The sequence below is a fragment of the Nansenia antarctica genome, assembly GCF_963989245.1.
Source record: "Nansenia antarctica genome assembly, chromosome: 9".
NCBI lineage: Eukaryota > Metazoa > Chordata > Actinopteri > Argentiniformes > Microstomatidae > Nansenia > Nansenia antarctica.
Window position 1 is genome coordinate 33,370,757 of NC_137679.1, and position 22,092 is coordinate 33,392,848.

Genomic DNA, 22,092 nt, shown 5'->3' on the forward strand with positions numbered 1-22,092 from the left:
TGTGCGTGTGCGTGTGTGTGTGTGTGTGTGTGAGTGAGTGTGCGTGTGCGTGTGTGTGTGTGTGAGTGAGTGAGTGAGTGAGTGAGTGAGCGACCTACTTGACGTTGGTGTTGGTACAGATGATGTACTCGATCTCGTCTGAGTAAGGGTTCTGGAAGGTGAAGCTGCTAGTCCGGATCAGCATCCACTCTCGGTTCTTCATACGGAACCGATACATCACAGACAGAACCTGGCCCTTCAACTTCACCACCTGGAGAGAGGGATAGAGGGGGGAGGGGGGGAGAGGGAGGGAGAGATGCAAAGAGATGAACAGTCAGAGAAGAGAGAGGGGTAGAGAAAAGAAAAGAGGAACAAAAGGAGACAGAAAAGGGGAGATTGTTCAATCCAGAATGATGTCACAATCCCAGCGGTTCCCACGTAAAAACATACATGTTTTACACGTACACATGCCAAGATCAAAGAGAAAGAGAGAGGACGTCTTTCTCAAAATAACTAATTCCTCCTTATTCCCTTCAGTGAGTATCACTTTTCCCCAAAACTTTTGTGCTTTTGAAACAAAAGAACAAAAGAATCCGTTTCCCCAGAGAAGGAGGCGGTATCATCCCTCTGTTTCTAGACATGAAACGAGAAGCGCGGGATAGAACCTCATCACCGCATTCACATTGTAATCATCTCATTCATTCTTAATCACTCAATTAAACTCTCGTTTGTTCTGGAGAAGCAGGAGACATTATAACCCTGTCTCTACAGTGATTGATCTACCCATTAATAAAGAACAATAACAATACATTTATGTTGGATATCCTCAGAACTCAAAGGCACTTAACATTCAAGGAGAAGACAAGCATTAAAAAAAAAGCTAAAAGGTTCTAGACATTAATGGCCAGGTTAAAAAAAAGATTGGTTTTGAGTGAATGTTTGGAGGAAAAGAATGTTGATTTTCTTGATCTGCTTTGGGAGAGTGTTGCGGTAGAGAAGGTTGGGTGTGAGAAACGAGGTCGATTTGCCTAGCAGGTATTTGCTTTCACCAGGGCACTTATTTCACATCACAGTGCATTTAAAACAGGGCAATCTGGGATTGGTATATTGATTTTTAAAAACGTTCTACACTATATAGCTTCAAAACATGGTTAAAACTAAAATGTTTGATCTTTTGGAAGGTCATGGCATTCATAGCTCCGTCTATGTATCTGAGAAGTGGTAACATCTCTCCAGTCCCATCCATCAGCTGTTCACCAAAACAAGTGGTGGGGAGACAGCTATGTTATCATTTAAGGAAAGCAAAGAGGAGAGGAAGCTCCTTTAGATTATTGAGACGCACCCTACTGTAGTAGTACCCCTGTGAACGCAACACTTGCCTCCCATACCTCCTCCCAAACCTTCTGAACACTACCCTCGCCTCCCATACCTCCTCCCAAACCTCCTGAACACTACCCTCGCCTCCCATACCTCCTCCCAAACCTCCTGAACACTACCCTCGCCTCCCATACCTCCTCCCAAACCTCCAGAACAACATTTCCATTCTCTACATCACTGCGTCAAGCTGCCAGTTTGAGTAGCGGGCCGGCTGCTTTCCATCTGAATTTAAAGTGGGACTGGAAATGAGTTTGAAATGGGGTGCAGAGAAAGCGGCTCAACAAGAAGATCTCCCAGATATGGAAGAGCGCTTTTCCTTTTACAGAGAGGGCAAGGGAGCAGAGAGAGAGAGAGAGGGAGAGAGAGAAATAGAGAGAGAAAAAAATAAACTGCCCAAAAAAAAGAAAGAAAGTGAAATGGTTTCCTTTAGCAAACTTCGAGCTGAGCTGCTGCGAGCACAGCCAGTTCTCTGTGATGGAGAATTGGCCTGGGAGGAGAGAGAGATTCCTATTGGGTAGAATGTGACCTGTGACCCTGGTTGCAGGAAGCGATGGGGGGTGCCAGGCTGCTATTGTTGGCAGCATCCAAATGACTGTGGATTATGTGGATTATGTGGTCCAACAGATTCTTCTCCAAGAAGGGAAGCCCGCGGCAGGACGGCTGTAGATAGCACTGAGACACACAAACACTTCTCCCAATACTTCTCCTCCTCTGTCAGCCACTTGGGGGGGAGTGAGAAAGAGAGAGAGAGAAATACTGTGGCCCTCACCTATATCTCTCCATCTTCCATTACTTTTCTCTGGAGTGGCTGTGTGAGCTAGCCAGCCCCCCTCAGGTTGTCAAATGGATTAACTGTGTAGCAGTGTCAAAAACAAAAACACTTTCGGTGTGTGTGTGTGTGTGTGTGTGTCAAGGCTTGACACAGTGTGAGAGCACTTATCTCCCTGCACCTATCCCTCCCTGCACCTAAGACAGCAAGGGTGTACAGGCAAATGTACGTGCCTGCCAGAGGGTAGGGTGTGTTTGTGCTTGTTTGTGGGTGTGTGTGTGTGTGTGTGTGGGGGGGGCTCTCTGTGGCTCTCTTGAAGGAAACCTCTGGATAACCGCCAAAGGAGTATATCATACATACTCCAGGACCTATGTAACATAATCCAGGCGAATAAAAAAACATTCCCTGTGTCATACCTGCTCTGTGAACTTTCACCCCCGTGGCCGTTCAAACTTAGTGCTCCCGAGAGGGACGGCTAGTGAACCAGAGAGGACCCCGCATACCTCGGGTTCCCGTGAACTTCCTGACAGAAACGTCTCCCGACGATTAACCATCAACCCGACATCACCTCGTCCTTGGCGTCTCTCCAGCACTCGACTTCACGCGAGGCAGAGGTGAGGCTGAGATCTGCCCTGTAATGATTGAATGATTCCCTCACACACACACCCCCTCGCCTCCTCCTCCTCCTCCCCCCCCATCTCTCAACCTATGCCCAACCACCCCTCCCACCTACTCCTCCTCTCCCGTCCACCCCCCCCGCCTCCCCACTCCTCTCCTTTACTATAAGTACCTGTTGAAAGCTCTCCCTCAGGTGACTCTGGTCTTCTGGATGGCAGAACTCCAGTATATCTTTCCCCAGCAGATCCTAAGAAGGGATGATGATGGTTATTTGTTAATCACACACAAACACACACACACAACTCCTCCTCCAGCTGGCTCGATCGGAGTCAGGCTTGGGGATGTTAAATCATACAGTACTGTGCTTACTGTATATAAAGTTTCAGATGTCTATTTAATTATTCTATCACTTTATTGTGGAGTTGTTGTTTATGATGTGTGAGCTGATGTAATGCCTTAATTTCCCCCTCGGGGATCAATAAAGTTGACTTTTTTATTTTTTATTTGAAACCTGACCTCAGAATTCAGTGATATTAACTTAATAACCATAAATCAGGGCTACAAAATACACCCATCTCTGGCTCGCAAACCGTTATTTCATCACAAGTGGGCATTTCTATGTATATACGACTGCAGTCTGACCAGTGTGGGGAAGACTTGGAGGGAAGCTGATCGACCAAAGGAATTCTCCCAGAATCATCAGTCCAAAACCAGAACCCCTTTTAACCGATACAAGTGATTTATTATGCTAACGCTGTGGCTTTCGGACTGTAACTCAAACACACAGGCCAGCTGTACAAAGCTTTGCAACGTCTGATCTACCGAGAGTCCAGTTGTGAAAACACAACGTTTAAATCTTCAGAACCTGTAAAGATGGCCCCGATGTTCGGTGGTTATCTTTAATGTCTGACTAAAGTGATTGTGCCTGTTACCTTTGACCCTTGAGAAGAATACAGCAGAGGTCAAGAGTTCACACGAAACACACTTAACGCAGGGTTCACCTCTCCTTTTAAGGAGTCGTCCTCTCGACAACTTGTGTTCTGTGTAAAACCACTTTGAGATGGCATCGTTCCATCCCCTCCTTCTCTGAAGTCATCCCCTGATCTAAGGGGCTCTGACAGGTGAAGGTAAGGATTTCACTACAAAGCTTTACCCCAAACCAGTCATGTCTGATCGGTTCGAACTTCCAAGGACTGGATGAAAGAATGCACTTTCAAAGTGTTCAAACGTGCTCTCAGGGTTGCTGACACAAACTATTCGACAGGCTTCTTTAATTGAGTCCCAACAGGTTAGAACTGGGTCAGACAGAAATGGAACAGAAGTAGAACAGACATGATTCTCTGGTCTGAAATTCCCTAAGTTTTTTCCCAATATTCCCTATGACCGTGAGTGATGGGGGGGGGGGGGGGGGGGGGGAACCAACCTGGGGCTGGTATCCAATCACGTTGATGCATCGGGGATCGACGAAGGTGATGACGCCGTCAGAGTTGTGGCGCGACAGGAACTCTGTGGGCACCGATAGGCCGTTCATATCCATGGAAACCGGGGAGCTGGTCACCTGACAGAGACAGAAACACTGGGTTAAGGTCACAGGCTCTCAGGGTGAAGCTTCCCACTAAGATGAAGCGGTTTTCAGAGCTCTCCGTTGGTGAATTCTGAAATGGCTCAGAATGGGGAAACTCAAAAACTTCTCAGAATTTGACAAGTTGCCAAGTTGGAAATGTCACAGACCCCCTCGAACGTGGCATTAATCGCTACACAGGAACATCTTTTCGACCTCAAGAGCAGAAGAGGTGACATTAATCAGAGGAGAACACCCCCTAAAACATAAGTGATATGTGCGATCGCTCATCAAGATGGCAGACCGCTGAAGATAATTTTCTCTCTGGGCTCTCCATTAAAAAAGGCAGAGGAGGGTCGGACACATGAGATTACCGGGAGGCGATGTGAGATACGAAAGGGCAAAGAGATGTGAGGGATGATTAAAGTGAGCAGTGGGGTTGAGCAGAGATGAGCTGAGGGATATGGGAGGGCAGGTTAAAGATGTGTGATTTGAAGCGGTTGGGTAACAGCAGAGCTAAGGGCGATGGGAGAGGGGGGGGGGGGGGAGTTCAGCTGAGGGATATCTGTCTGCTCCATTACATTAATCCTATAGGACTGATCCTCCCCTGCTCACACCTGCTTTGAGGACACACACACAGGCTTGGCTTGGATACATAACCATATATAGCCAGGGTTCGACAGTAACTCTTGCCCGCTTGCCCGGAGCGAGTAAAAAAATCACCGGGTTTGTTTGCACGAGCCCGACGACGCTGCTGGATCCTGGATATTTTTACCTGTGTGCAGGAAGAACAACAGACGGAGCAAGGGGCAGGCGCCAGACCAGACTAGATGATCGCGGAGTGAAGATATTATTAAACCGTGCAGACGGAGCAAGGTGCAGGCGCCAGACCAGACTAGATGATCGCGGAGTGAAGATATTATTAAACCGTGTGCGATGCGACGGGTGAACGACAGGCGCGTACGCTTTAATAATATCTTATCTTTAATATCTCCACGAACATCTAGTCTGGTCTGGCACCTGCGCCGTCTGTTGTTCTTCCTGCACACAGGTCAACATATCCAGGATCCAGCAGCGTCGTCGGGCTCGCGCAAACAAACCCGGCAAATGTTTTACTTGCTCCGGGCAAGCGTTACTGTCGAACCCTGTATAGCCATTGGAAAGTGCATACCTATCTGTACTCATCAGTGCTTACAAACAAACACACACACACACACACACACACAGACACACGATCGTACCTGCAGTCTTCCGATGGCCACCAGGCAGTATTTACTGGTCTGACCTGCCTCTGTGTCCTCTTCTGGGATGGTCATACCTAAGAGAGAGGGGCGGGGGTGAGAGAGAGAGACAGTGAGTGAGTGAGTGAGCGAGAGAGAAAGAGAGAGAGAGAGAGCTAGAGAGGATATTGACAGACAGAGATATTGAATATTAGATGGAACTAGACCAGAACTAGAGCTATCCGATAAAGAGTACATGTTTATTTTCACATTTGCTATTTGAACTTTGAGGTGTTGAGAGGTAATCTCCTGCCTGACACTGCAGACCGCGGTGTGCTGTGATTAATGACCAATCTTTTCTCCATAAGGCTGAAACGCAGCAAGATAAATCACAAGCACACTGCCAGTCTCCCCACAAACCATCCAGAACAAATACTAAAATGCCTCTCCTTTCTTCGGCGACCACGTATTTCACGGAGAGGGAGGGGAAAGAAAGAACAAAAGAAAGAAAGAAAATGTAAAAAATAAATAAAAAAAAGAGGGTGAGGGCTATTGTTCGTTTCATTTTAATATCAGTCTTTCCCATAACAATTCCTTCTGTGTTTTCCTCCCTGACATAGTGATAGTGTTAGGGTTAGGAGGGCTGGAGAAACGATGTCCCTTTAATGATGCTGAGGGTGTGGTGGGGGAGGGAGTCCTGGGGGGTATTCCATCAACCTCGCTAAAGGAAAATCCAGGCTTCTTTTTGAGAGCTTCTTTTTGAGATTTATCAAAATAAGCCTGGATTTTTCTTTAGTGACGTTGATGGAATCCCCCCCCCCCCGCGCCCCCCCGGCTTTACCTGAGGCAGAGATGGAGGTGTAGCCTACAAGAGAAAACATCGCCCACCCCCCCCCGCACACACACACCCCCCGCACCCCATCCCTTCGCCTCAGGTGCTGCCACACACCTGCCACAGCATCACAGGGACAAGACTCTTGACAGCTGACAGCTCCTTAATTGCGCCAGACGAAGAGGTTTGTTTCAGGCTTGGTTTAGTAGGTGGTATTCAGGAGGGGGGGGGGGGGATATTCTTCACCAACAAACACAGAGAGGCGTAGAGAGGACACAAGGTGTCGAGATACGTTGACTGGATTCAATCATCGAGCCAATTATCAGGAGAGAGATTTATTAGGAGTTGCATATCAGCCAATTATCGGGTGGAAGGAGACATCTTCTGTTACGTTCTGACGAAGCAGAACGTGTTGCTGTCCCCTAACCTCTATTGAACGTGGTGCAACAACGTCCGGGCAACAACATCTGGCCCAAACATAGAGAGCTGCCGGCCAGATGAGCGCCGTACGAACAAACGGGGAACAATGAAACCCGATACTTAACCCGTCATTAAACCTAACATTCCATACATCCATCTCCTGTGCTGATTCATTATCCATACCCAGATGGACTGTCCGGCTGCGTGTGTGTGTGTGTGTGTGTGTGTGTGTGTGTGTGTGTGTGTGCGCGTGCGTGCGCGCGTCATCTCATGACTGACAGCCAAACCCCACGGACGGTCCGGAACGAATTCCAACGGTCTATTTTTAGTCCCGGGGAAGTGAAACATGTGGCAACAATTTCCACACACACATGTGCTGTGTGTTTGTGTCAGTGGGATACCTGCCATCAAAGCACTGGACTTGGATGCTTTATGTTGCTCAATTGAGAGCCCCACCCCCCACCACCCCCCCCTCCTCCTCCTCCTCCTCCTCCTCCTCCTCCCAAGCCCCTCCAGGACACCTGGTTCAAACAATAAGAGCACTAATGGGAATTCCAGACTACGGGGTGTGCATTCCGATGTTTCGACTCTGTAAACACTCGGAGGAGTTGAGCGTGCGCCTGTGTAAGTGTGTCAGCGAGTGCATCCGAGGTCCTGCGTGCTCTATGACCCCCGCTGGCGCAGATCAGATTTAGCAGGCAGATTCCTGCGGGCCTCTGGGTCCTTGGTTGAAGTACGGCCTGATACGGCTATCTGGTCCTCCTCAGTGGGTTTGACTGACCTGATCAGAGGAATCTACACAAACACGCAACCGTGTCTGTCTCTGTCTGAGGCGTGACGAAACACAGGCCGTGTTCTGAGGAATAAAGCTGCCTTTGGGGTGGGGGGGGGGGGCTACAGAAAACAGGGCTAAAGACAAGAGATGGTCCACAGGAGGGGGGTCAAGATGAAACTGGGCGAGGCAAAAGTGTGTGTGTGTGTGTGAGTAGGTACCTGCCGGGGGCCAGGCTTTGATGTAACCGGTACAGTGTACCACAGAGTACTGAGCCTCTCCTTCCTTAGACGGTCCCAGCCCGTTCCTGAAAGAGAGAACAAACACACACACACACACACACACACACACACAAACACGTGTAAAGAGACACTGACAGCTGCATTCCCCAGCGACATCAGCGGTAATCAGCCCCAACCATAACATCCATATTTCACCTGAAGGTTGTTTTTTTTGGACAGAACAAGGGCAATTCGGGGGGTGGGGGGGGGGAGTACCAGAGAGGAACAAGGTTTCAGAGAACATACTGTACACAGAGAGAGAGGGGGGGGAGGGAGGTTAGGCACAGACAGACAGACAGACAGAGGTAGTCTTGCCTGTATCTCTTCCTCATGTTGGACAGGCGGTTTAGAGAGATGTGGTCCAGAGGAGCGCTTCCACACCTGCACAAACACACACACACACACACACACACACACACACAGGATACCAATTACACACAAGTACTACAATTTACAAGTACTACATTTACAAGTGTCAGGCTGAGGACACACGCAGGCGCACACAAACACACACACACACACACACACACACACACACAGCAGAGTGGTGGCTAACTAACATGGACAGCAGAAGAGAGTCACACACTCTAATAATAACAACACTCAACCAATGGTGTGTGTGTGTGAGCTGTCTGACATGAGGCTCTGTTAGCTGTTCCGTTAGCTGTATTGAGTTGCTCTGTGCCAACAATTGCTGTTTCTTGTTTTAGTCGGTTGCCATGAGCGCAGGACATGGGTTTCCTCAAAGAAAGGTAATAAATCTGACACGTGAATTCGATTGTCGAGTCTGTCTTCTCCTGTCTGGTGAACGGCTGGGCAGCAACGCCAATGTGAGAGAGGTCACAGATCTGTGTCAGTAATTCGAGGCAGGCTATGGAGTAGAGCTTTTGATTCGGCACCGACATCATTCATGAGAGAAGCTTTTTATTTATTTATTGTTCTAAGAAAGGTCTGGAGCTAATATCGATGTTCGCGCTGTTAGGAATTCCTTTTCAGATGGCTTGCATGCTGTGCTCCTCTGAAATCGCTGTGTGTGTGTGGGTTTGTTTTTGTGCGTCCGCCATGTGAGATGGATGCTTGTTCGTTTGTTGCTGCGAGCAGCACTCTCTGTCGGACAGTCATCCTTTCCCCCCTTTCCACTCCCACACTGTTTCAATTTAGAAAGAGCCTCAAAATAGAAACCAAATTAAAAGTACACACATTCCTGTTCGCCAACACACTGTGACGGCTGTAGACAAAACAGGCATCAAAGTCCCCGTTCAACTGCTAACACAGCATTACGTATCGTCAACATGCATCAGGAGTATGTGAGGGATGCGGGTGGTATCTGTCGGTTATAAATAAACCGCCACGTCTCCTCAGGGGACCTCACGTTCTAGAACTCGTCAGCGTTGCTGTGGCTTGCACAGGAATGGAACAAACAAATGCCAAAGTCTTTAGTTACTAGACAAGGAGAAGCGGCTGGTGTCTGTTGGTGTGTGTGTGTGTGTGTGTGTGTGTGTGTGTGTGTGTGTGTGTGTGTGTGTGTGTAAGAGTGTGTCAGTCAAGTTTGTTGTCAGAGGCCTTCAAATGGCTGGTTTATCTAAGAGAAGGGCCAAACAGTTAGCAAAGTACTGCTCAGTATCTGCTATTATTGGTAGCCGCTCAATATGGAGAAGGCGGTGCTTCTTGTACCCATGAGCTGAATACTGTCAGTACTGTACAGTTTTGATACTGTATCTGTCAATCCACTGTAATCATCATTTGGTGTGAATAACATCCTATGTGTAGGCATAACTGTTTGTTGGCTCGGCACTATTGTAACTGACTGTTTCCATAATGTCAAAAATGCACTGATAGTATTTATGTCCTTTAGATATTGTACAATTTATGTGGACATAAATAAAGCATTTAAAATGTGAGAGAGTGAGTGAGTGAGTGAGTTTTCGGTTAAACTGAAAACCGGGGTCTCTGAAAATAGCTATGTTTTTTGTCAAAAACGTCTTAAATTGCTATATTGTAGCGAACGCTACTGTGAGACGCTAATAATTCACCAGTAGGTTTCTATGGTGGGAATTGGGCGAGGGCCCTTTAAGACTGAGTCGCTTGTTGTGACATAGGGGGTCTCTATGGGGGTCTCAATTGGATGTGTTGACCAACAGTCAAAAACCATAGATATCCATACTGTGATCAACACATCCCTGTGTTGACCACAGTATGGATATCTATGGTTTTGACTGTTGTTATGCTAGTTTGCTAAAAAAAAACTTTAAAACTCTGACACAGTGTTTTCACTGCAACCGTGAAACCACTTCAAGTCTCCGTACCCATTGTTCTCTCACTCGAATAGTGGTGACCCTGACTCTTTATTTATTTGTTCAACCATGGCGAACACGTTCTCTGAAATTACCAGAGTTCTGTGTAGCTAACGTTGCTTGCTAATTTGTTCAGTCAAGAGTCAAACAAGTATTTGACATGAAACACCCGATGGGTGATTTTAGTTAATAGCGTTGCTGTTTTTTACTTCATCACAATACCTCGTATGAATACCAAAAAATGTCTAGCTAACGTTAGCTACCAAGCTAGATCATCAATTGCAATTAGCCTTTCCTCCTTAGTCACGTATCCAGCGACTTTTGGTTTAACTGAATCTGAACGTGCAGTGTTTCCCAAACATAGTCGAATTTGTCCCGGCATAGTCTCATTATGAACCAAGTGGTTTTTTTGCGTATTTATTTATTTGAAGCGCATTTTGTAGCACTGCTCGTGGAAAGTGTTGGAGCACGTTCGCAGAAAGAATAGGGCTTAATCATTTGAAGTTAGTGGTGGTCTAGTGGTCTAGTGGATAGTGAGTTGGACTTGGGATCAGAAGGTTGTGAAGGTTGTGAGTTCAAATCCCGCCTGAAGCCACACCACTACTAGTGTGCCCTTGGGTAAGGCACTTAGCCCTCAGTTACTCCAGGGGGAATGTCCCTGTAATTCGTAATTGTAAGTCGCTTTGGATAAAAGCGTCTGCTAAATGGCAAAATTATTATTAATTGAAGTTTGTGGCTCAGTCAAAACCCTACAACAATGTCATTTTGAATCCGGTTAACCACAGCGTTTGTTTTGTTTGGGAACGTTAGAACGGTATAAAAAAGTTGAAATCGTCCAGTCCAACTCTACTGTGTGTGTGTGTGTGTGGGTGTGTGTGGGAGGGCCACCATAAGGGATAAAACATGAGGGCCGATGCACTGGGGTGTGAGAGGGCCTCCATTCCAGATTGCAATGATTATTGGACGATCTGCAACGTATATACTATGTCATACATAATTATCTCAGAAGTACGGAAACATCAATCATTTAACCTCTTCAAAGCCTTCACTTTGGGATGAGAAGCATATGGCTTACATGGCTGTAGGGTGTGAAATAGGTTTTGGCTGCACGCACATGCCAATTTACATCCCAGGTGGAAATCATAAACTGGATGGTTGCCTAGCGATATAGGAAAAAGGTGTTGCGTGGTTGTCATCGCTGCCTGAGAGATTGGAGCTGACAACGTTTCAGAGTCATTTCGAGTCATTGGTTTTGGCAAGATTGTAATACGAGTGGGACTCTTTCATCAGTTCAATGTGCACTGTTCAAATCCCCCTCACCCACCATACACAACCCCCCCCCCCCCCCCCCCCGACACACACACACACACACACCTCATCCTGCAGATGAAGGAGCGCCGTGAGCCCATGCACATTCTCATAGAGGACTGCTGACCCTCCTTCTTCACCGTGCCCGTCTTCAGGTCCAGGATGCGGCCTGCGTGGGGAGAGACCAGGACATTAGAGACCAGGACATTAGAGACCAGGACATTAGAGAGCAGGACATTAGAGAGCAGGACATTAGAGACCAGGACATTACAGACCAGGACATTAGAGACCAGGGCATTAGAGACCAGGGCATTAGAGACCAGGGCATTAGAGACCAGGACATTACAGACCAGGACATTACAGACCAGGACATTACAGACCAGGACATTAGAGACCAGGACATTACAGACCAGGACATTACAGACCAGGACATTACAGACCAGGACATTAGAGACCAGGGCATTAGAGACCAGGACATTACAGACCAGGACATTACAGACCAGGACATTACAGACCAGGACATTAGAGACCAGGACATTACAGACCAGGACATTACAGACCAGGACATTACAGACCAGGACATTAGAGACCAGGACATTAGAGACCAGGACATTAGAGACCAGGGCATTAGAGACCAGGACATTACAGTTTTAGTACTTAGCAGACGTCTTTATCCAAAGCAACTTAACAACAAATACTGAGGAAGTGAATCAGTCTATCCATCAGTCATCGCAAGAAAAGTAATCTAGGCTCGGGCCAGGTGCCATTGGCAGTCAAAATGCTAGAAGAAGGAAGAATTAATATAGATGTATTTATTTTTGAATTATTATTTACTGTACAGGGGGGTTGGCACATCAGAAGACGTCACTGAGAGATCCTACAGCACAGCTACACTCTCAAAAACATAAATCATAGCATAAATATATATATATACACAGTTCATTACACACACAGAAACACAGTGCCCCCCAGTGCCCCTCCCGCGCCCAAGTCACCACCAAAACAGCCACCCTCTGCTTTAAACGGTCTGGCATTACTTCAGACATGTCTTCATCCAGACAAACGATGGGACAGCTAATGACCCTAAATGAGTTAAATGGGGTGAGGAGGAAGAGCAAGTCAGGCAGACATTCTCCACTAATCTAATTAAGCCTGGCCAATTAGATGTTGTTTTTCCTCCTCTCTAAAACACTTAATAAGCAACCAGGGAATGAAACAAAGAAGAAGGATTTCCTTCCCCAACCATGGACGCGAAAACAGTGGCATGATTCAGCTTGACTTGACTTTTTTCCGCATGACTTTCAGGGCTGTGTGTGTGCGTGCGTGTGTGTGTGTGTGTGTGTGTGTGTGTGGTGGAATTCTACTCCTTGTTCCTGTTGGCACATCTTTAGGACTCTCCGTCGGAGCGAGCCACGCGATAGCTTCTAGCATGATCTAAGCTCTCAGCCATTTTCGCAAACAAATTATGGTCCACGGCGTTCAGACTGGGAGGAGGCATTCCTGTGGAACCACACTGGGGACAGCTGCTCCACTCCCCCGGAGCCAGATGACTGTGGCGCTGTGCTGCCAGAGTTCACTGACTGGACGCACACACACGCACACACACACACACACGCACACACGCACACACAGCACACACGACTAGGGGGTCTCAATGAAACTCAACGCAAGGGTCAACTGGCCAACCTGTCAAAAACATCAGCGTAGCAGAGTTGGACAGTGTAAACTCTGGGATCTCCCAGTGCGACATTAGTCTGGCCGTCCACATCGACCCCTGGAGTTTAAAAAGGCCCCGCTCCAGACTCCAGGCGCAGGGCTTTGTGTCCCTGGGAAATGGCTGGAGTGCTCTGGCCCGTTGCCTAGCTGACCCGTGTCGACCGCAAAAGTTCAAATACAGTTCAAGTAGAGTCAGTGGTAGTACACAAACAGTACTGGTCGTGTTCACCTACCCTGTGTCCTGGGGAGCTAATGGTTTTGGTTTTGTACACCGGAAGAGGCTGGCGGAGGTAGAAAACAAGAGGACGGGCTCGTTGTAATGCATGGAGCCGTGTGTTTGATACTGTTTCTCATTCCGACCGTTCCGTGTGTTAAAAACGACACTGTGACGTGAGGAGGACAGGTGACGGACAACCACTTGACTAGTGGGATCAGGTGGGTTAGAACAACTAGGCTGGAATTCAATCCTACACACTCCGTAGTGTTTAGGGCTGCCTCCCTCCGCCAGCCTCCCCGCTGCTTTACCTCATCAACAGCGTATCTGAGTGTTCTCCGTTATCACTGTCGCCAGATAGGGGAGGAATGCACTGACATCAAGGTGACGGCATGGTATACACACACACACACACAGCCACAGCCACACACACACACACACACAAACGCACAAACACACAAACACACACACTAACACCTCTGCTTATTTACCCTGGTCCAGATGGAGAGATGAAAGCATCTTGACTAGTTATGAGTTAAGTATCATCAACAAAAAACAGACCTAGTGACACCAGACTTTACTACCATCACAGTACATTTCCCCTATGACCACATGCGTGCGTGCGTGCTCGCGCCCCCCGTGAAACATAAGCAAACACGGTTGTTTGTGTGGCCTCATGTTCGTGCTGACGAAGAGTCAGGCTTGGCTTCCAGGACATCCGATGAGAGGACAATACGTCACACACACACACACACACACAAACGGTTCAGGTTGTGGGAAATGAACATTCGAAATGTGTGTACGTGATGAGTAAGACCTGTTGTTCTGGCAGCCTGGCACGATGGCGCAGTGTTGCAATATCCGCTGTGGATTTGAGAAGCCTGTACACGTGTGTGTGTGTGTGTGAGGGTGAGAATGCTGTACTTCCAGCCCGTCTCTGCCTCTCTGTGTGGAACACCACAGGTAGTGTTGAACCTGGAACCGGTTCCATGGGAACCACCACAGGACAGAGGGAGGAAGACAAACACTGGTGCTACCACCGCCAACACACACACACACCCCCGGCTCAGCACAAGGCCCAGTGGTTGGGTATGTGCATCTTGGCATCTGTGTGTGTGTGTGTGTGAGAGAGAGAGAGTGAGTGTGAGTGAGTGGGTGGGTGAGAGAGAGAGAGGGAGGAGGAGAGAGGTTTCTGTGAGTGCGTGTCCTCCCGTCTCGGCTCTCGAGCCCTTAAGTTCTAACAAGTTCGATCAATAAGTTCTGGTCATCTCCCTTGGTCAGGGATCTGAATCACTCGCTGATGATTTCATGGAAACGGCCAGGAAATTAGGAGATCTAACCACAAACACACGGATCAGCTGGAATCCCATGGAAAACATGAGTAGCCTGGAGGGTAGGAGAAGAGAAGGAGAGGAAAAGAGGAGGAGAGAGGAGAGGAGAAAACAGCACTAGGGAGCAAGTCTAAGACATGTGTCAAGGGTTAGGATGTAGAGGTTTATTATATGATCACTCACACACACACACACACACACACACACACACACACACACACACACACACACACAGAGAGAGAGAGAGAAAGAGAGGGAGGCTTTTTGGTATGCCAGTACTGGAGTGGTGCCGCGCTGGCATGAGTAGATGGATGCCCGCGGGCCGCCGCTGTGCTGGTTGGCAAACAAGCCTCTTCTCACCCTCCTCGGTGTGTCAACAAACAGACCAACTCAACAGTGACCCCAAACACCACAACAACAACAACAACAACAACAACAAGAACGAGCCCCGACTCCCAGGGACTTACCCATTCTGAGGCGCACACGAACAACAAAACCCCTTTGTCAACCGCTCTACCAGCTTGTTTGCATGCAAAGCCTTGTACAGTTTTAAAGAGAGGAAGGTTGAGGACTTCATAAACACAATATGTAGTCATGGGTGAGCTGAGTATATTGCCTGGCTGGGCAGGGTGTTTTCCTCCACCTTCAGAGTCTCTCGGAGCCGAGCTAAAATAAATACCCCTGTTGTTTCACCGCACCTAGAAACACAAGCCTGGGCCTGGGGCTACAGAGCCCAACTATTCCTCTTTCTCTCTCTCTCTCTCTTTCTCTCTCTCAATCCCACCATCCATCTGTTCATCCTCTCATCCACATCTGATAGAGAAGTGAGCTCCTTCTATCCATGTCTCCATCTCTCTCTCTATACCTCTCCCTCCATCCCTCTTTCTCTCTCTCAATCTGAGGGAAATCATCCGAGGGGAGAAACAGCAACGTTAAGGCAGGACTAAAACCTCACTCTCCATCCATCCATCCCTTCCTTCCTCTCTCGCTCGCTCTTCTCCCAGACAAGAAAGATGGGAGGAGGAGGAGGCCGCATCTCTCACGCACGGAGACGTCTTCCTCCTTTGCGTCTGCCCCGGCCCAATCACTCTCCATCTATTATGGATGCTCGACTAACCAGTAGCCGCGGCTTGCCAACTCTCATTCTCTCATTAGCCATGCGCGACGCGCAGTAACCAGCCAGGATGGCACAATCGCTCCATCAGCGAGAAACATGGCCTTATCAAACACTCGTCAAGAACACAGCTCCATATTTTATCCTGGACCGTTTTTTTTTCTTTCTCGGAAAGGGACACGTTAACACCGAAGGGAAAGCGTGAAGTCTGTGCATTTTTCACTTTCTGTGACTACCTGAGGAGGGAAGAGACTCCACGCTCCACGCTCTGGCTGGTAATCTGAGCCGTTTAGTTGTGGATGTGCCGGGAACATCCGTCTGTGTCAAGAGCGGAGAAACGTCAAGACGTTTTCATGCCTGAGGATGGACGGCTGGCCACCACACGGAGGGGGGTGATGATGGGGAAGAGGAGGGGAGGGGAGTGAGGAGAGGAGGGGAGGGGAGGGGAGGAGAGGGGGAGAGGAGGGGAGCTGAGGGGAGGGAAAGAGATGAGTTGGCTGTGGTGCCGTCTTCACAAGGTGGTCAGGGCTAAGTCTGCCATACACTAAGTCACTGAGGTGTGCTGCGTCAAGCCGTGATAGGTGAGAAACTTCTAGACAGACCTCTGCATAAAGCTCAGCTTTCATGTTAGATGAATGTTGAGAATGTTCACAACAATTCCAAAGTGTGTGTGTCGAAACTCAAACAGCCATTAGATTGAGGTTTGTGCCTGAACGCCTAACCCAAATGAATGTGAAGAATTGGGACCATGTAATTCCATCATCGTATCAATGAAACTGAACTTGTGTTGTTTGACGCCTTGGCACACGCCGTGACACACCCACACCCACACCCACACCCACACCCACACCCACACACACACAAACATACACACACAAACTCACAAACACAAACACACATACATATAAACACACGCACACCTGGCAATAACAACCTCAACTCTGCTGAACTCTATCCTGTCTGTTCTGTTCTCTCTCTGTCAGCTCCCTGGCAAACACACAGGAATGATTTTACTACACGCTATACAGTTCCTCCTAAGCCGGAGCAACAAAGAGAGAGAGAGAGAGAATGAGAGAGAGAGAGGGAGAGGGACAGAGAGAGACGCCATCCAAAACACACTGCTTTAGTTCCACTGAATTCCCCCCTGAATTACATTTCACACTGGGTGAGCGATTTAGAGCTATGACTTCAAAGGGCACAGGAGCTGGGGTGTGTGTGTATGTGTGTGTGTGTGTGTGTGCCCACTCTGCTCTTCAGAGAGATTGCTCTGTTCTGTGGATTACACACTCTTGAAGTGTTATTTGTAGGATATAGAGGGCTAGTGCTTGTCCAGGCAGACATCTCTATGAGTCGGAGGCTCCACAGGGCTAGAGTGCCCTCTAGTGAGACCAATAAGAATGACATCATCTCACTTCGACATACACAGCCGTAAGCCCCTTTCACACATACGAGCCTTCCCAGTAGAACCATGCAATTTCCAGGGTCGACGTAAGTGTGAATGGGACTGACCAGGGAAATCCGCTCGGGCAATTACCCTGGTCGAGACCATGTATAATTCCATGCAATTTACAGGGTCGCTGCATGTCTGAATGGACCCTGATTATTGCCTGGTCAGTCTCCTTTCACAGCTGTCCTGCATCACGCAACCAGCAGGGCAGAGCGCATAAGAACTGCCCCAATATCGCTACTGCTAAATATAATTCCACAACTGGACACTACTTAATTTCCAATCATAGTGGAGATATGATATATGGCATAGGATATATATATATATATATATGTACAGGTGCAGTGTTTCCTCCAGGAGTTTTCCCATTAGTGGCGGGGCGTTCATCTTTCGCGCGCGGTGCGATTTTTTTTCCGCGTGCACGCGTGATTTTAGAGGCAATAGATATTGTTGCCCCGCGCATATTGCTATGAATAGTTCGAAGCTAGGTGCTTGCACGTTAGGTGCGAGAATGCTCGGTTAACCCATTAGCGGGAACATTATATTTGTTTCACAAAATAGGCTGATTTAATTGACCATGAACATCAGAGACAGACATTACGAATGTTCATTTAAAATACTCTATAGTGAGCACTGGTATAAGAACATGAACCAGAGAACAGCAGTAAATGCAATAACCCACAGTCGTCGCTGATGATGTTGCATTTTCGATTAGGATAAGGGATTAAAGGCACCGGCGACGGGCTAAAAGAGAAATCCGTTTACCGGCTTTTTACACGCACATGAGTTGTTGTAAGACTCATAAATGTTTCATTTCCACGGCAAAACAAACAATACACAACGAGGGTTTAGTACTACCACCGCATGATACAGCTGCATGTCATAAACTCATGTAGAACAGCTGGGGAGTCTGAATATGTTTTCAACAAGGCAACAACTCTGCTTCTCACTCCAATTTTAAACTCTGAGAGCGCTGGAGCGCACACTGGGCCCGACGTCATAGAGAAACCGAGTCATTTGATTGGACGAGAGGCATTCCACGAGTGCTGATCGGATTTCCTGAGTGAATTTACGAACGCAGCCAGTTTTGAAAGCGCGTCGCCTCGCGCCGCGCGCCTGTTGAGAGATTCAGTCTCGATTGCAGTGCGAACACAAACGACGAGGTTAATTGCAACATTGTAACATATTGTAAATAACTACCCCTAAATCGTAACGAAATGTTGGTCTGGAAGCGGACTAAATCTAGCTTCAATCTGCTTTTTTTCTGTTCTCCGGTCATAATAACTCGCTGCCTTTCTGCGCAGCCTGAATCAAAGTGGACTGTCTGGATGGTGGCGGAGGAAATTCTTTGGTGGCGGCCCGCCACGAATAAATGCATGTAGAGGAAACACTGAGGTGGAAAGGCTTTTTTAAAGGCATTTTTTACAAACTCCCAGCAGAGTCAAAACACGAAATTCTGTGCTCACTACCTTTTCCAGTTGAACATAAACTAAACTATTTAAATGCTGCTATTGTTTGCGAAGTTACAAGATCTTTACATCACACCATTTTTTTCAAAGGATGCAAAGTTCTAATGTAGCCTATGGAGATGTTCTAATGTAGCCTATGGAGATGTTCTAATGTAGCCTATGGAGATGTTGTAGTTGATCCCAAAGTCTGTTCAAACCCAGGCAGTGAGACCAGCAGGAAAACACAACAGCGGGCCGCCACGAATACATTTTCTCCGCCACTAATTGATTCAGTCCACTTTATGACCGGAGAACAGAAAAAAATCAGATTGAAGCTAGTTTAGGCCGCTTTCAGACCTACATTTCATTCCGATTTAGGATGTAGTAAGTTACAATATGTTACAATGTTGCAATTAACCTCGCGCTTGCAAAACAGTTTTGTGATTGGTCCGAATTTAGCGGGACATTTGGATTTCTGGAAATCCCTTCCCTCTCTCTTCGCCCGTCGCGCGTCCCTTTAATCCCGTATCCTAATCGAAAATGCAACATCATCAGCGACGACTGTGGGTTTTTGCATTTACTGCTGTTCTCTGGTTCATGTTCTTATACCAGTGCTCAGTATAGAGTATTTTAAATGAACATTCGTAATGTAGTCTAGTCTCTGATGTTCATGGTCAACTAAATCAGGCTATTTTGTGAAACAAATAATGTTCCCGAGCAGCCTCGCATCTAACGCTAGCTTCGAACTATTGATAGCATAAACGTTGGTAAATGTCACAAACGACACAGTATTGGCAGGGGGAAAGAAGGGGAGTCGAATTTTTATTGACAACGGATTTACATGCTGGAAAAACATGCAGCTAAAATTCAGGGAACATTTGGACAATAAGACACACAACGGAGCTGTGGTCGCGTGGTCTAACTACAGGGCAATATGCGCGGGGCAAAAATAATATATTGCCTCTCAAATCACCACGAACAGAACGGCGGAGGTACGGGTAAACAGGGCACATTTTTTTTTTTTTATGTTGCCACCCTCTAGTTTTCGGTGAAATTACGTCTTTGTATTGAGCGCCAGTGCGTGTTTCATGCGCGTGCACGCGGAAAAAAATGAAAAAGGTACACTCCGCCACTAATCCTGGAGGAAACACTGATACTGGATAGTACTTTGTTTCCAATCATAGTTAGCTAGATTACTTACTTAGCTAGCTTACTTCTACTTATCAAATGTACATTTTGTGATATAAACGCAGTGCACACATACCGTCTCCTCTCAGCTGTCTTGCATCCCGCATAGCCCGCAGCGCAGAGCGCACATGTCTAATTGAGTCAACTCGTATGATGCTTTTCACCAAGTTCTCCCATACTGTGCTTATGGACTAGTATAGTATGTTTATATCAACGGTAATCAAGTGCTTTAGTTGGCGAGCGCACTTGGTGATGGTAAGCACTCGAGTTGACTCACTGGAACGAGACAGGCGTGCGAGACCGCCACACACACAGATGTGACCTGCCATATCATACCTCCGTCCCACATGTATTTATCATCATATTTTTCAATATAAAACGGAGGTATGATGGCAGATATGGCTGTTTGATGACAGAGTGGGAATTAAGAGTGGAATGCAGAGATAGAATTCCCATTTCTCAATTCCCGGCGGGTTTTGGTGCCGTGCCCACCTGTCATGGAGTTCTCTGAGGTGCTGAGCTGTTCCCGGAGCTTGTCCACGTCGTCGGGGTGGACCTGCTCGTACAGCGTGCTCCCGAACCATTCCGCCTGCGGGTGGTTGAGCACCGGCGTCACCGAGTCCGACACGTAGATCACGCGGCCCGTCTCCGCGGCGACCACAAACAGGAAGCCGTCGGCGGCCTCCAGAATCAGGTGCTTCAACTCCTGTTATGGGAGAGACGCACACACACGCACACACTGAGCAAGCAATATAACACAGCCATTGTAAAAGAACATATCTATAAAGGTGGTTGGAGACATCACCATTGCCTTCACCAACAGCTGGGCCCTTTCTATCTAAACAGCATCTCTGTACTATGGGGTCAGTGGCTGTGGGAGGACATGGAGTCTAGCCTGTTCCATGGAGTCTAGAATGTTCCATGGAGTCTAGCTTGTCCCCATGCCGCTGTGCCCCAGGAGCGTACCTGTTCTGTGAGGAAGGAGGGTTTGTAGGACTGTACCTGCTCTGTGAGGAAGGAGGGTTTGTAGGCCCCGTCAGTGGAGGTGTTCCCCGTGCCTCTCATGGACTTCATGTGGGACACCGCCATGCGCAGGATGGTCAGTTTGTCGGGCTTGCGGGCCAGGGCGCTGCAGGTAGGAACCATGTCTGACAGCTCTGTGATGTACTGGGTCATCTTATTACGGCGACGCCGCTCTATTTCACTGTGGTTCTCTCTGGAACAGAGAGGAGGAGTTAGACACCGAGGACGGCCCCTGGGGCAGCCCCTACCTTGTCTGCACACTGGGGGAGTCACTGCCTGGCCACACTGGAGAGCACCCTGATGAAGCCTTTCAGGCCAAAATAGGTGGATTTTCTTTTCTTTTTTTTTAATCGAATTTCTTTCTTTTTTTATTATTATAATGTAATGTAAAATAATTGTCCATTTTGTCGATAAGCCCAACCCCGACTATATAGAATGGAAAGCATATAGTGTATTATTATATACACTACCCCGCCCTCAAACTAACCAACATGGAGAACAGATACTCGCTCATCAGCTATGGCACTACTGCCATTTCTCTTCTTCCAAGCGTGGCCATGGAGTGGCTCCCCGTGCATGTACCAGTGTTTCCCCTACCACTGCTCTAGCAGGGCGAGCAACCCCGCCTCTCTCTGTCACCCCTCTTAGAATATAAGTTGGCTTACAATTGGAACTTTTGTTGTTTGGGATCCAGGGTGCTGTTTTTGCTGGCTTGGTGCCTAAGTAAAAAAAAAAAAAAAAAAAAATCTCTAGGGGAAAAACTGATACACGGACATCAGACGTGATTTGGTTGTCAAGCACCTGGCTATAGCTGGATAGAACACACACTTTTACTGTAGCTTTACTGATACTGATCTTATTGTGACCCGTTTGTTGATTTTGCTGACAGAGTGAGTATACATCAAGAATTCTAGACAAGCCTTAGCAGTGTTAGAGTAAGTTAGGAGAAGATAGTCATTCTGTTGCTGGGTCATTCTGGGTTTGAATTGTCCTCTGAGGATATAAAGAACATACATTTATTATACGTCAACACAGCAGACCAGTCAACAATCTCTCTCTAGGCACGGATGGATGGATGCATGCTCCTACACGTTATTGTCTGTCTATATGAACATGAATTATGCATCATCTCAAGCTTTTCAATTGATTTATTATGCAAAAGTCTGTTATGGGTTTGTTT

The 22,092-nt window shown here is 47.5% G+C and overlaps 1 protein-coding gene across 1 annotated transcript in view; it reads right to left on the reverse strand.

Moving 5' to 3' along the window:
- arnt2 (aryl-hydrocarbon receptor nuclear translocator 2) overlaps positions 1–21,605 on the reverse strand; it is a 39,627-nt gene extending 18,022 nt beyond the window's left edge. Inside the window, exons 1-10 of the mRNA XM_080539344.1 lie at positions 21,578–21,605; positions 20,892–21,105; positions 20,382–20,595; positions 11,498–11,600; positions 8,145–8,210; positions 7,770–7,855; positions 5,546–5,622; positions 4,167–4,301; positions 2,916–2,990; positions 99–250 (exon numbers count right to left, since the gene is read on the reverse strand). Of these exons, the coding sequence (XP_080395470.1) occupies positions 99–250; positions 2,916–2,990; positions 4,167–4,301; positions 5,546–5,622; positions 7,770–7,855; positions 8,145–8,210; positions 11,498–11,600; positions 20,382–20,595; positions 20,892–21,065 (1,082 nt within the window). The 5' untranslated portion in view covers positions 21,066–21,105; positions 21,578–21,605. The remainder of the gene's footprint in view (positions 1–98; positions 251–2,915; positions 2,991–4,166; positions 4,302–5,545; positions 5,623–7,769; positions 7,856–8,144; positions 8,211–11,497; positions 11,601–20,381; positions 20,596–20,891; positions 21,106–21,577) is intronic.
- Positions 21,606–22,092: the final 487 nt, after the last annotated feature.